At 51.3% G+C, this 14,688-nt stretch overlaps 1 protein-coding gene across 1 annotated transcript; it reads left to right on the forward strand.

Annotated features, from left to right (window-relative positions):
* The first annotated feature begins 1,687 nt into the window (after positions 1-1,687).
* Positions 1,688-14,459, forward strand: ZNF395 (zinc finger protein 395). Its single transcript, XM_004707718.4, has 7 exons — positions 1,688-2,271; positions 4,154-4,386; positions 7,651-7,760; positions 11,104-11,339; positions 11,729-11,829; positions 12,596-12,902; positions 14,289-14,459. Exons 1-7 carry the CDS (start codon positions 2,020-2,022, stop codon positions 14,457-14,459), a joined length of 1,410 nt encoding a protein of 469 aa, XP_004707775.3. The 5' UTR covers positions 1,688-2,019.
* The last annotated feature ends 229 nt before the right edge of the window (positions 14,460-14,688 follow it).

Here is a 14,688-nt window from a genome sequence, read left to right on the forward strand (position 1 = left end):
GTTAGAGCCATTTGTTTCTGGCCTGAGACTTGAGAAAGAAGGTAAGCAAATGGAATCTTGAAAATGAATTTCTCCTCAATATGCATTTTTGGTAGTGAAATTTACACCTTACATATTGCTCTCCCTTTCCATTGTTTAGTAAAACTTTTTGATAACAGTTTTCCAAAAAGCCCACTTCCAGCCAGCCAAACTCAAAGCAGCCCTGTGTAGGGCTACGAGGCTGTTAACTCTTTAAAGAAGCAGGCCAGCATCATTTTTCTCCTGTGGATCTACTGGTGGGCTTGAACCTCTGACCTTGAAGTTAATAGTCCGGTCCTTTGATATAACGGTCCAAAAAACGCCCCCCCCCCCAAAAAAAAAACCCAAACAAACAAGCAAGCAAACAAAAAACACCCAAACTCACTACCATCAAGTGGATTCCTATGCACAGAAACCCTATAGGACAGGGTAGGACCCCACTCCTGTGGGTTTCTGAGACTGGCTTTGTACAGGAGTAGAAAGCCTCATCTTTCTCCAGGGAAGTGGCTGCTGGTCCCCAACTGATGACCTTGCTGTTAGCAGTCCAAGGTTAGTGGGTATAAAGTCACCAGGCACTGTATGACTGCGGAGACTCTGACTTTTATCTTTGCTTTCTAGGGAATTCCTGGTGGAAACAGGGTGCTATTTAATTTCAGCTCGTGAAGTTTGAATAACTTACTTGTTAAAAAAAAAAAAGATCAAGCTCTTCTTAACAGTGACAACTTTATGACGATATTTTAAAGTGATGATGATTGTTAGCCGTTCACTCTGTTATTGTGGGGATGTTCTCTAGCATGGCCTGCTGGGATGGCTGGCAGGGAGTGGAGGGTGAGGGAGAAATGGAGATAACCTGGGAGGGACCCACACCAAGCCCAGAGGTATTTTTAAATGAGGTAAAAGGTAAGATGGTTTTGACTGATTCAAACATGTTTGAACCAATAGTTGTGGTGACAGGTTTTTTTCTTGGTGTGAATGGAGCTGGAAGAGGAGTGTGTGTGTGTGTGTGTGTGTGTGTGTGTGTGTGTGTGTGTGTGAATGTGGTTGGAGCAGTTTCTGGCAGTGCTTAGCTTAATGAGCTGTGTGGGATTAGCCTGTCCGGTGTTCCAGAGAGGGGTAAATAAACGGACAGGAAAGGACCAGGCACTGGAAGACCAGTGTTGGAGCACGGGCCTGGTCCTGAGGAGAAGACCTGCTGGACAGCTGAGAGGCTGGCGGGCTCGCAGAAGGAGGGTGTTTGTGGTGTGCTGGGTCTGAGATTCCCCTTCACCAGCAGCTTTCTGTAGGATCAGAGGAGCCGGGTTTGCTTGTCAGGAGCTGCAGCGTTCCGGCCCGTGGACTGTGAGTGGGTGGAAGTCAGTTCTCAGAGGGGAGCTTGGGAGGATGGCAATGGGCAAGACAAGAAGGATCACCAGTCAGGAGGCTTGGGCTTTGTTTCTGCACGTGACAAGCGGCCCAGTTTGCATCAATGGCTCCGTGCAGATCTGAAGGTAGCCGGTCCAAGTTCTCTGCTTGTGGCAGGCCAGTGCTCTATCCTAGCCAGTTGGCGTTCGGGAATTTAAGCTAAGGAGCGGCCGTCGAGGTGCGTGATGATGCTCACTGCCGCTACTTGAAGGCACAACAGGACACCGTGTTCGCTTAGCAGTAGACAGCCTTCCCCCTCCCCCCGACTCCCCAAGACACTACTTGCAGCTTTTAAGTGTGCTTTTGTAGAGTACTATTTCTGGAGAGACTCAAACCTGTTCAATATGCCCACTTAAAGTCCAGTCCACCAGCAGGAGCAGCAAAGGGCTGTGGAAGACCGCCCGGCACACCCCAAGGCCAAAAGCTGCCCGCCTCTCTGGGGGCAGGCTCCGGAAGGGTTTGTGTTTTGGGTTTGCTTTCAGATGTTTCTGTGTGTACGGTGTGTGTGTGCATGCTGAAGGTAGCCCTCACCTCCGGATTCCTCCCCACCCAGGCTAACAGACTCTGTGCTCTCATTGCCTCCCCAGGAAAGGCAGCAGCATGGCCAGTGTGCTTTCCCGGCGCCTTGGCAAGCGGTCCCTCCTGGGAGCCAGGGTGTTGGGACCTATTGCTTTAGATGGGTCAGGAGGAGCCGCCCAGCCCTCGGAACCTCCCGTGGAGCTGCTGGAGAGGGCTGCCCCGCAGCCCTTCCTCACCTACAAGGACCGTTCCTGCCAGGAGCAACTCAAGGAAGGCCTCCAGGCACCAGGCCTCTCAGGCCTCCAGCAGGTGGCTTTTCAACCTGGTCAGAAGGTGGGTCAGTGCCCGGTATCCACTCTGCCCAGGATGGGACCGGGAGGCTCAGGATGCCCCTTGGGGGCAGGAGGAAAACTCTCAGGGCACCAGCTGGACCACAGACCTTTGCTTCCAGCCATGTGGGCTGCCCCAAGAGGAGGTGCCTTCACTAGTGACCCCAGAGCTCCTGGAGGGCTCCTTCCTGGTCGTGGGATCTGGGGTGTGGGGGGAGGCAGTGGGGGGAGAGCTCACACGACCAGGCCTCTATCGTTGTGGGTGTCGGCCTCCTCCCAGCCTCAGCTCAAAGCATGCCCGTGGGGCCATTTTTCTTCTTCAATTACGGTAGGACCTTGGACCTCAAAACTAATCCATTCCAGAAGGAGCGTTGAGAGGCGAAGCAGTCCAGTTTCGAATCAAGTTTTCCTAAAGGAAATAACTGAAAATGGATCAATCCATTCTGGGCCACCAAGTTTTTACCTTAACTTTGCCTGTTTATACAAAACATTACACAGAAATTTCAAAGTAAGGGGGTTCAGAGTTAAATAGTATAATTTAAAGTTAAATAATATAATTTAAATAAGAAACATAACATTTTAAAAATTTTTTAACAACTACAGTATGGCCCATACCTTGAGATTGATGAGGATCTGCATCTGTGTACACGGATTTGGAGAGGAGGTCTGGAGAGAGAGTCATTGTTTAGAAGGGGAATCTCCTTCCATAAAATAAATTGGTAGTTGCTTTTCAGGATTTTTCCCCCTTCTTTGCCTTTTTTCAGTAGATTCACTTTCTCAAAAAAAAAAAAATCTGTCTAATGTGGTCTGCTGTCAGCATTTCGTTAACTATTTTCTAAAAAGGTTTACTACATTGTCATCGGCAATAACATGGTTAACTAGTTCCTTATCATGATGATACTTTTCAAAAAACTTTTAGGACCCCTGTTTTCTATCTCAAAACAGTACAAAATGCCACAACAACTGAGAAAATTGTAGCAAAACGCTTTGAACACAGCTGCTAAAGGTTGAAGCCATGCATACTAACAACACCAACTAACGCCGAGTGACCGAAACATGAACTGCTTTTGTTTACAAAAATCACGTGTCGGGTCAGATTCCAATGTTTTGCTCGGGCTTCAATGTAGAATTTTCTCGGCATTTCACTTCAAATCTCATGATGTGGAGTATTGATGTGGTGGAGTGCCGGGGTTCTCCTGTGTACAGCTCGCTGCTCCACCAAGCCAGAGGTGGTACATCTCAGGCTTATAAGAGCCTGCTAAGATCGCGTCTTGGAATTCCTTCAGACATTTCCAAGAGGTGAAGATGTCCCTTTGTGCAGAATTTAGGTGCCTTTTCCTGTCCCTTGTACCTGATGTGAGCATTAGATCTGGGTGCAGGGGTCTTTCTTTCCTTTCCCACTCAGGGCCCCAGCAGTGGAGACGCTCTCTTCCGTCTTCCCTCCCACAAGGCAAGGTGTCTGCCAACGTCCAGGTGCCCTTTGAGAGAGGCCAATCTCCCTCTTCACCTCCCCCCTCCCCCCCCAGGCAGACTCAGAATTCTCTGAAGGAAAAGATGTAGCATACTATCCACTCAAGGGAGCAGTTTGGAACCAACCAATCTGCAGGGACATCAAAGGCGAGGTTGGACAAGGAATCGGCAGGAATGAGTACGTGCCCAGTTCAGATACAGTCCCCAGAACTGGCCACTCTTTGGTTCCATTCCGGATAGTTGATGAATGGGCCCTGTTTGGCGAGTGTGAATGCTCAGATGGGGTGCCAGCTGCAATAAAGATGAGCGAGCCCGAGAAGCAGCTTGTGTGTGCCAGGCAGGCCCTGACTCCTGGAAGTGGGGTGGTGAGAACTCCCCGCAGAGCTGACCACTGTTGCTGTTTCTCTTCCTCCCAGGTCTGTGTGTGGCATGGGGGCCAGGAGTGTGCAGGCCTGGTAGAGCAGCACAGCTGGGCGGAGGATAAGGTGACGGTCTGGCTCTTGGACCAGAAGTTACAGATCTGCTGTAGAGCAGAGGAGGTGTGGCTGGCCAGTCTGCAGGGTGCCATTCCCCAGGCCCCACCCATGGAGCAGGGTGCCCAGGCGCCTGCCTACAGGCCCGTCTCCAGGAACATTGACGTCCCAAAGAGGTTTGTGTGTGGGAAGGATCTGATGACTGGTCTCTGGAAGTTGGGTGGGTGGTGTGAGGTATTTGGTTGTGGGTTGTGAGTGAGGGATGGAACGTGGGACTCATCGTCAAGATATGGGGCAAATGGGATACGGAGAACAGCTCTCAGTCTTTGGAAAGCTGGGATGACATCTTTTCTTCTCTGTAACTGATGTCACAGAGGCATCGTGGTTTGACCAGAGGCTGCTCTTTTCCTTCTTCCTCCTGCTTAAACTACAACCTGATCTGAGTTTTGCGTGGTAAGAGGCAGGGAAGGAAGGCCTTCGGTAGGAATCAGCTGACTTGTTCTGAATGGGCCAGGTAGTAACTATTGTATTAGCCCACAGTCACTGCTGGCACCACTCCACAATCCTCCGCGCTCCCCCATCCACCAAAGCCACCACCAGCAGTTCACAAACGAGCGGTGTGGCTGTGAGCCAGTAAAACGTTGCGTTTGGGCACTCAGGTTTGAATTTCATGTCATTACCGTGTATCCCGTGCCAAAAAAATAATACCCTTCTTGCGATCTTTTTAAAGGACCTTTTAGGAATGTGAAAAACAGTCGTGGCTCACAGGCCATCCAAGTGCAGGCACCAGGCCAGACTGAGCCCACGCCCGTGGTCCGCTGACTGCCGGCTTAGCGGCGCAAAACCACAGATGAGTGAGGAATGCATTCCTTTGCTGAGTTTTGGGACAGAACTTTCTCCCGAGAGCCCGTATTCTAATTCTGTGTGGTCTCTACTGTGTACATTAATCTTTGACAATTTATGAAGGAAGTCTCCCATCAACTCAGACTTTCTTCTCTATAGGATATGCCACAGTTAAGCCCTTTCCCATCCCACACCGTGGGTGTCCCTTGTCTGGGTGTCCCTGCCAGCGACAGTAGACCCAGTGTTTTGGGAGAACCAGACCTGAGCAACAATATTTGTGATTGTGTATTCAGTGAGTACTGGCAAATAATTTGTTTTTCTAGTCTGTGGAAATGGAAATACAAAGATCATACAAAAGAAAAAGGAGAAGAAATTGAGACAGCGGATGCTAATACAATTTGCCAGTACTCTTTTTGCTTATTTGTTTCCTAGCAGTTTTCTTTTTTCACATATCATACAATTCAGTAGTTCAGTCATATCACAGAGAATTGTACAATCTACTCCCATATCAGTTTTAGAACATTCGTTACCCCCTCCCCAAGGTTAAATCGCCTTTAAGATGAGTTATGCAATCATAATCCATTCTAGTGCTCACCCCCCATCTTCATCTTCATTAGTTACTACTAATGAATTAGAATCCCCTTTTCCTACTTATCCCCCCCCTTATATTCCCTCTATTCCTTTGTAGCTGTTATTATCATTGTGCATCCACTCTTCCTGTGTTTCACAGCTGAGAGACCCAATAGAAAGCAATAGAAAACAAAATCACGCTAAGGTAGTGAGGGTAAAAACATAATAGTATACGGACACAAATATCAATAATGCTGTTAGGTTCTCTAGAGAAGCGAAACCAGGACACTTTATTTATACATATACACACACAGTAAGAAGGAATATAACAGCTAATTAGTCCACACAGCAGTACAGAGGGTTCAGTTCAACTCACTTCCATGGAACAGTTAATATACTGGAAGTCCTTACACTCATGTGGGCTTTTCGGTCCAAGGTCAAGGAAGCAGTCAGCAGAGTCCTCCCTGGGGCAAGGCAAGCAGAGTCTGCCCACAGGGTCTTAGCCAAGCAGGCCTGGATGGGATATCAAATGCAAGCAATGCAAGGTGACAGAATCCACCAGCCTCAAGCTGAAGCAATATATGCACTAGCAGCATGGCGAAGCAGGTCTTGAATGAGCCTCAAGCTCTAGTGACACTATCCACAGGTTGGCTCGGCCCACTGGTAGTGCAGCTCACAGACTGAGGCAGAGAACTGGCTACAGCAGCAGCACACAGGCTCTAGCACACTCTGATCACCAGAGAGCAAGGGCCGGTGGCAGGCCTTGCAGAACCATTTATCTCTGCCCTTCAATCAAACTGTGACCCTATTAATCCCACATGTTCCTATTGGCCAGGTTGGCACAGTAAACCTAACTATCACAAATGCTTAAGAAGGAAAAGACCCCAGCAATAATAAAAAAGCCAGGGAAGAAGTTTCTGTCATGGACCAGTAAGAAGTACTTGCACCCAGAACAAATTCAAGTCATGTCCGTAGGGTGGTCAGTTTATTTGACAGTACTCTTGACTTAGCGGATTCATACCCATTCACGAAATCACTGGACCTGAATTATAAAGAATTGATGAATTACAGCTCTTTGGACTAGATGCACCACCTCAAATTTTATTTCAGACTAACTTTTCATAGTATTCTGTGACATGAACTTAGAGACCACTGTAATTGTACATCTAACCAGTATAGCTTTATATGGATTTGGAAAATTGCATATACATTGCATGGCATCCTACTCTATGAAGTGCTAGCCTTGACACCAGGTTTCCTCGCGTGCTTTCCGTTGGTTTGCACATTGCTTATATCATCTGCTCTGTTGCCCTCCGGAAGCGTTAAGAGTGTTTCCACTGGGAGGGCTCAGTGAGTTCAGTTGTTCCCTATTGAATTTAAGTATCAGATGGGAAAGGGGAAGTCATGTTATGTGCCTTTGACTTCTAGTGGGTGTCTTCTTATCCCAGAGCTTCACCTCATTGTTTTGACTCTTTCTTCCCTCTAAATCAGCGGTTCTCAACCTGTGGGTTGCGACCCTTTTGGGGGTCGAACGACCCTTTCATAGGAGTCTCCCAATTCATAACAGCAGCAAAATTACAGTTATGAAGTAGCAATGAAAATAATTTTATGGTTGGGGGGTCACCACATGAGGAACAGTATTAAAGGGTCACGGCATTAGGAAGGTTGAGATCCACTGCTCTACATAAAATTCCCCACTTAAGCTGCAGCATTAGGAAGCTCAGTCAGGAGAGAACAGAGCAGCCTACTTCAGGTGTCAGCAGTGGGATGGCCTGCTTCCACTAGGGCTGGCTAACCGAGTCAAGGCAACTCTGAATGAGTGTTCCTTGCAGAGTAGTGCCAGAGACCTTGTTCACGTACCACATTTGAACGACACACTCGCTGATTGGGGTGGAGGTTTGGAAGGGACAATCTCGAAGTCAAGAATAATCATTAGCGAAATAACTGGAAGCAGCATCTAGTTCTAAAGGAGGCAAGCACTGGCCGTTTCAGGAACTAACCTTTGACCCTTGTGCATTGGAATCCAGGAAGTCGGACGCAGTGGAAATGGACGAGATGATGGCCGCCATGGTACTGACCTCCCTGTCCTGCAGCCCAATTGTGCAGAGCCCTCCTGGAGCTGAGGCCAACTTCTCCGGTGAGCAAGCGGGGCCTCTGTGGGTTCTGGGTGCAGCAGCTGCCCAAGGGCTGGCTTCTAGGCAGCCGGTAGTGGAGATCACCAGCCGGGTCATAGGCTGGCGGTCCACAGTCTCCCTCTCTTGCATCTGAGACTTGCTGAGTGACACGTTAGTTCGGTGCTTCCATTCACTTCCCTCCGTTTCCGCGTCTGGGAGGAGGTCCTGGTGTGCGGTGAAGATGAGTGAGCCAGGGCCGAGCCTCCCCACGCCCTTGCGTCGTTTCTATGGGAGCAAGCCAAGTGAGGCACATTGCTGCCAGGGGACCGGAGAGGGCCGGCAGAGGAGTATTTAGTTCACAATGTAGAAATAAACTAAATGCCTCCTCCCCTCCACGTCCCATTCCAAGTACCTGCTTCAGGCTGGGAAATTAGTGCGGGCTTGCAGGCCAAGGAGGGTCCCCGGTGGCAGATCCAGCCTTCAGTGGTTCCGCAGGAGAAAGGAGCTGACAATCTGCTCCTAATGGGAGACTACAGCCTGAAAAACCCCGTGGGGGGCTCTAGCGTCTCCCTGAGTAGGAACTGACTTGATGGCATACAGCATCCCCCAAGCAAGTCAAGGGCCTGGCATGAATCAAGTGGACATCGAAACCAAATCTAACGGCTGAATCAAAACCCATGGGGTTGCTCTAAAGCGAGTTTGTAGGAATCGACAAAAATTCTTCTAGTTTGATTCCCAAATACATCATCAGTAACACTGGAGGAAGGGTCTGCTGGATATTAGTCATTTGATAAGGCTGGGAGTAAACTTGACATATTTACTTATTTTTGAACATCATTGTAGGGCTGCCCTGGTTTACTCTCAGGGAGTAACTTTTCCATTGGTGATATCTGACTGAATTGTGAATGACTTAAAGAACTTGGGGGTTGGCTTGTTAAGCCCATGGCAGGAGGAAAAGATGGCTCCAACAGGTATCCCCTGTATGCAGTCTCCTTTCAGAGAAGTAAATTTACAGGCACGGTAAATAACGCCTTTAATCTTTCACCCAGGGACTAGGCTGCTCAAGGAACTCACTGCACCCCAGGGAGAGCCTAGTGGTGAAGCTGATCAGATGATCACGTGTCTGCGCAGTTAGCACTTTGGAGTGGCACAAGCCAAAGATTCACCTCCCAAGTTCTCAGGGCAGTCTCCAGGCTTCAGAGATTTAGGGCAGAGAGCTAATAGAAATAGAAAGGGAAAGAAAGTAATTGACTCCAGTTCCCAGCAGAAGTGTATGTGTGTATGTATATTACATATATAAACACTGCCCCCAACATATACATATGCCACTGATAATAGGACATAATCTTGATATCTTTTTTATAATACAGATCCTTTCCCTTCACAATATAGTTCTGATTCTGTTGTTGAAGTCCATAAGTCTGTGGGGGAAAATAGAGCTTCTTTGTGCTCATGTTGGCAGGGCGGTGTTTGCCCAGCATAATGTGTGTGGCCAGTATCGCTGAATGATGCATGTGAAAATTGGTGAACAGGCAAATGTCTTCTTGTTTGCATTTTTACCCCAGAAAAAGGCTTTGTTGGCAGCTAATATTACTGAGTATGTCAAGAGCTACTGATACTGAACTACTCTGCAGCGTCAGGTAGATCACCAGCAAGCACCTGGCTCTCATGGTGGGCGCTCTACGTGCACCTCAGTCGGGATCTACCCCTTTGGTCTCTGTGTTCCTTGTGTGTGTAGAGATGGCAAGGGCAGAGGAAGTTATAACGATTTCTTAAAAGGTCACTGTAAACTCTCAGTGGTTCCCATTTCCAATGGACCACTCTATTTTTTTAGTGTTGAATACTACCTATTGCCCTTGTACTCGGGAAGCTTGCTACCTAAGTAGAGTAACTTAGGAGTGACCTATATTGGTCACGTAACTAAAAGGTCAGTTTAGATTTTTGCTTTGTTTTGAGGTTTTCTCCCTCAGTATGCCAATTTCCCAGTTTTGGGGTTTGAGCCATTAGGAGTGGCTCTGCTCTGTTCCTGAACTACAGGGCTTGTCTCCGTCTGAGCTGCCCTGGGTCCTGTGTCCTTCCCTATAGTTTTCTCCTGCGTGGCACTTGGATCCCTGCCAGGTTTCCTGAGTGGGTGGGCGTTGCCGGACCTGCCGGCCTGTTGGGCAGTGTCTGAGTTGTCCCTTAAAGGTCTATTCTGGTGTACTCCCCCTGTGTAAATGTAATAGTAACCTCTTGCTTTCTAAGAAGTATAAGCCACCGGTTTGAGATTTGACAGGGGCATTTAGGAAGGGAAGCGTGCCATCCATCTGACCCCATTCTGTTTGAGTGGATGAGCAACTTAAGGCGCAACTGGCTGGGTGGAAACACGGACAGTTGAGCGTCTGCTCCAGGTGTCCAGGTGAGCACAGACGTGATTTGGGCTCTTGAGCAGGATGAGAGAAACGCAGGAGGATTTTGTCACTGCCGTCAGGGTGTTCTAGTCACGCTGACCTCCAGGAATAGGAGGCTCCGCGGCTCCCGAATTAGGAGTGGGGGCTTTGAGGCACGTGGGGCAGGGTCCCTGCATACTTCACACCCCTGCTGCCCCAGTCTCCTGCGATACAAAAGGAACCCAGACGTGTGCCAAGGGCATGAAGGCACGAGGGTGGGGCGGACGATAGCCTGGAGACAGCCAGTTGGAAAGCTGAGAGCCCAGCACCCCTCACCAGAACTTGTCCCTGTTCAGATGCCCTGTTGGGTGCAGGGCAGTGGGCTCAGGGCCGTATCAGGCAGAAGAGCCTCCAGTCAGCTGGTGATTCGTTGGTCGGCATTACTGCTCGGGCTTGTCTTCTCCCCTCCAGATGGGCCTCTTCTCAATAGAAACTGGAGCCAGTGGGGCGGCGCACAGCCTGCCCTCCTAGAGGTGGGAGGAGCTGAGTGGTTTCTTTTCACCCACAGGCGTGAATGTTCTTGCTGGAGTTCAAATTATTGAAAGATATTTTTCAAGGAGCACTTAACTCGGCCACATCTGGTGAATTCGGACAGCTTTCCCAGTGGAATTGGAAGACACTCTGTGTGTCTGTGCGTGTGCGTGTGAGTGTGTGTTCTCACCCACCCTGGGAGGCCAAGAAGAAGGCAGGAGAGGTGGTTCCTCTCCCCTCGCACACAGGAGCTGTGGCTGTCTTCCCCATGTTGTGGCAAAGCCAGGTTGAGCCAGAGCCAAAGCCGGGAGCTAGGTTCCAGAACCCAGGCTCTTAGACTAGATTCATGGTCTCCAGACCTGGGCCGGCCTCTGAGTGGGACGTGGCCAAGACAGAGCCCAGCCCCAGGCAGACCCAGATCCCTACCACGGGCACCCTACAACTGCGTCCACCCTCTCTCCGACAGCGTCCCGTGCAGCCTGCGACCTGTGGAAGGAGAGCGGCGACGTGTCGGACAGCGGCAGCAGCACCACCAGTGGGCACTGGAGCGGGGGCAGTGGCATTTCCACCCCGTCGCCTCCCCACCCCCAGGCCAGCCCCAAGTATTTGGGGGATGCCTTTGGCTCCCCTCAGACAGATCATGGATTTGAAACAGACCCAGACCCTTTCCTGTTGGACGAACCAGCTCCACGCAAAAGAAAGGTACCTGCTGGGGTCACGTGGACGGGAGCCTGGCTCCCGGGCTCGGGCCCATTGCAGGTTTCCCTCACCCCTCCCAGGAGGGGCTCGTCCCTTTTCGCCAGTGCCGTTCTGCTGTTTAGCCTACACTCCGACCCCTGCCTTCTGTTCTGCATGGCTGCAGGGGTGTCTGCCCGAGAGCCCGGTGCGGAGTCTTCTCTTCAGCATCAAACCCTGTCTCCTGGGTCCAGGCTCTCCGAGCATCCATTTCTCAGCTCCCTAGCGCCACAGTTGGGTTCTACCAGAAGGCAGAGGGTGGTGGGCAGTTGAAGCTGAGGCCTCTCCTGGCGCAGACTGAGGTGGGTGGGGGCGGAGGACACACCCCACGCTCACCCGCCTGCCTCTGCTCCTAGAACTCCCTGAAGGTGATGTACAAGTGCCTGTGGCCAAACTGCGGCAAAGTCCTGCGCTCCATCGTGGGCATCAAACGGCACGTCAGAGCCCTCCACCTGGGGTAGGTATGGAGCCCTGGCTCTTCCTGGGGTGCCACTTGGGGCGATTCCTACATCCTGCGCCTCCCTCATCACCCACAGCCCAGCATCCGTTTGAGAAAGACACCTGTGGAGACCACCCGCCGTTCACCTGCCACCCTCAGTGGCTGGCCACCCGGCCTGCTGCGAGGGAAGCAGGGTGGGCGCTCCGTGTGCCCGTTGGTGGAAAGGGACGGCTCCCCACTTCCGGGCGCGTCTTCTTGCTTCTCTGTAGGAAGCAAGCGGTCTGGTTTGGGTTCAGGGCCAAAGTAGGGTCATTTGGTGCATTCGTGATGGCATCCTGTTGGCCAGGGTGGAGAGGCTCGGTTCTGCGGTGCTGCTGCTCCACTGGTGCTGACCTCCTGGGTCCGGGGACTTATTTCCACACAGAGCTGCGGCTGAGCCTCACGGCTGCTGACAGCTGAGCAACCGCCTCATCCTCCTGGAGGAAAGCGCTGAGCCACAGATAGGTGGGGCCTGGCGGCCTCGTTGCAGAATTTGGAGTCTCTGACTCTCAGGGAGGAGAGGTTTGCACATGTTCGGTGAGAGCAGAAGCCTGAGGCACCTGGATCAACCATTCCCACTAGAGTCTAATCCCTGGGGCCCCACATCAGGAGTTGGGCTCCTGCTGTTCTCTTGAGCTCCTTCCCTGGCTTGCTGGTGGCCTGGAGCACCGTGAGTTCCCGGGTCCCTTAATTTTGAACAGAGGTGCCTTGCATCTAATCGTGGCCGCATCTCCCTCCTACACAGGGACACTGGGGACTCTGAGCAGTTCAAGCGCGAGGAGGATTTCTACTACACAGAGGTGCAGATGAAGGATGAATCTGCTGTTCCTGCTGCCGCCGCAGGCACCCTCACCCCCGGGGCCCCTACCGCAGAGCCAGCTCCCACCCCCAGCCTGACCAGCACCCCCCTTGCCATTCTGTCACCACCACCTCCCAAAGCCCAGTCCACAGGCCCAGAACACCCTGGCCTGGAGTCTTACCTGCCCGTGGATGCTCTCAGCAAGTCGGCTCCTGGCTCCTTCTGGCACATTCAGGCCGACCATGCCTACCAGGTACGGGGCTGGGGCAGGCGGGGAGCTCATCCTTGTGGCTGCCAGGATACTAGACGGCCAACAGCCCAGACAGAAGGGCACACCCCTTGGCCAAACCGCCGATCTCTCTACGTCTACAAAGAAGAAAAGGACAGTCATTTCACACCCAGTAAATGCAGGAGTTCCAGAATTCTCAGTGGGTAGTTATCACAAGTAGTGGTGAAAAAAATCTAGCTGATTCCATAAGTAACTAGGGTTATCACAGCACTGTTTACTAACTAAAGGGATGGCATCGTAGAGAGAAAAATCTCAACTTCTTGGACTTGTATTCCATTAACAATCTTGGCAACCTTTTTTTGTTTGTTTTTTTAAATGTCTACAACATGTTAAGTTTTGGACTAAGCTTTCCAGATCAAAGTAAGCCCTGACTCCTGCCTTTGTGAAGTTGCACAGTGTATCTGGAGAGAGAAATCACTGTTACTCCGACCCTTTGTGGCAAATAGTGAAAAGTGTCATGAAGAAATTGTAGGGCATTGTCAGCAGTGCCCCATATGGTGGTTAGTCCAAAGTGCCTCCCCGAAAGGTAAGAGCCGAGTGTGGGGAGAGGCAGGAGCGGGCAGTTGTGTCTGTGGTTGGGGAGGTGGCTTGCCGGCGGCATTCTGGGGGCCTAACCTGTAACCTCATAGGTGTTCACAGAATCTGCTGCTTCTGGGTGCCAGCTTTTCTTAAAAGCCTGTGTGCCTGTAGCCTAGCCTGGCTTTCCCAGACTCTGGACTGATCTGAAAGCTCGCTGCTAGAAAGCTGTGTTTTCAAAGGCAAAGCTGATTGGAAACTGAGCCCGCGCTTGTTCCCTCCTGTTAGGACAAGTGCCTTGGTGGCTAGTTCAGGTCTGCCTCGCTCCAGGTGGCCCTTTAGCAGCTGGGTACTGACCCTGTGTGGCCGGTACTGAGGGTTCGGCTGCTGTTCTTCACTGTGTATCCACGCAAGTGCTGTCTGCTTCCAAGCAGTTGCCTGGGGAGGCGGTGCACATACCCCAGTAGTGCCACCCAGCGTTAACAAGCCTTTAGACGTGTGTGAGAACCGCCCGCCTGTATCTTGTTCTTGGTAGGTGATCAAACTGAGCTTTTAATCCCCGGTGCTGATTACATCTTGTGGCTGGCATGCCAGCCAGCTCAGTGAGTGCTTCCTATGGAGAGTTCCGGAAGAGCTGGGAGCCGAGGCATGCAGGGTGATGCCAGGCGTTTGGAGACTCTGCTGTCTCCCTGGAGAAGCTCAGTCCCTTGTGTCCCTGCATTTTCCTGTCACCCCTGGGACTCCGGGCTCAGGAAGGGGGAGTCCCAGGGACGGTGGCTAGGCCTGGCAGCTTCCTGAGATGGAGCCTTGGACGACACTCTCTTGTCTTCGCAGGCTCTGCCATCCTTTCAGATTCCCGTCTCGCCACACATCTACACCAGCATCAGCTGGGCCGCACCCTCCGCTGCCGCCTCCCTCTCGCCGGTAAGTGGCCCCCAGCACTTCCTGGGGCTTGGGTCAGACCTTGGACTCTTCCACAGACACCCCGCCCCTGAACTTCTCTAAGGTCTCCATGCGCCCCCGACTCCCAATAGCAGGCCTCAGCCGATCACAGGCTCTCAGGGCTGTTGGGCGGAGGGTGCTTGCAAAGGAAGGTAGAGATTAAGCAGGTTCACTGTCCAGAAAAGCCCCAGGTACGGTGCCAGTGAGGGTTCTAGTTTTGAGAGGAGAGGGAGGGAGAAGAATTCTCTGTAGGGTGGTTGAAGAGAAATGGAAGGTGGTGTGTGTGCGGTGG

The sequence above is a fragment of the Echinops telfairi genome, unplaced genomic scaffold (assembly GCF_000313985.2).
Source record: "Echinops telfairi isolate 266 unplaced genomic scaffold, ASM31398v2 ScPeMD7_9;HRSCAF=40, whole genome shotgun sequence".
In the NCBI taxonomy this organism is placed as follows: Eukaryota; Metazoa; Chordata; class Mammalia; order Afrosoricida; family Tenrecidae; genus Echinops; species Echinops telfairi.

Excerpts from the sequence above, each read along its gene's own strand:
- ZNF395 (XM_004707718.4), top strand. The coding sequence starts at position 2,020 with ATGGCCAGTGTGCTTTCCCGGCGCCTTGGCAAGCGGTCCCTCCTGGGA. Across the intron at positions 7,761-11,103 it reads AGCTGAGGCCAACTTCTCCG|CGTCCCGTGCAGCCTGCGAC; the intron begins GTGAGCAAGCGG and ends TCTCTCCGACAG. Across the intron at positions 12,903-14,288 it reads AGGCCGACCATGCCTACCAG|GCTCTGCCATCCTTTCAGAT; the intron begins GTACGGGGCTGG and ends TTGTCTTCGCAG.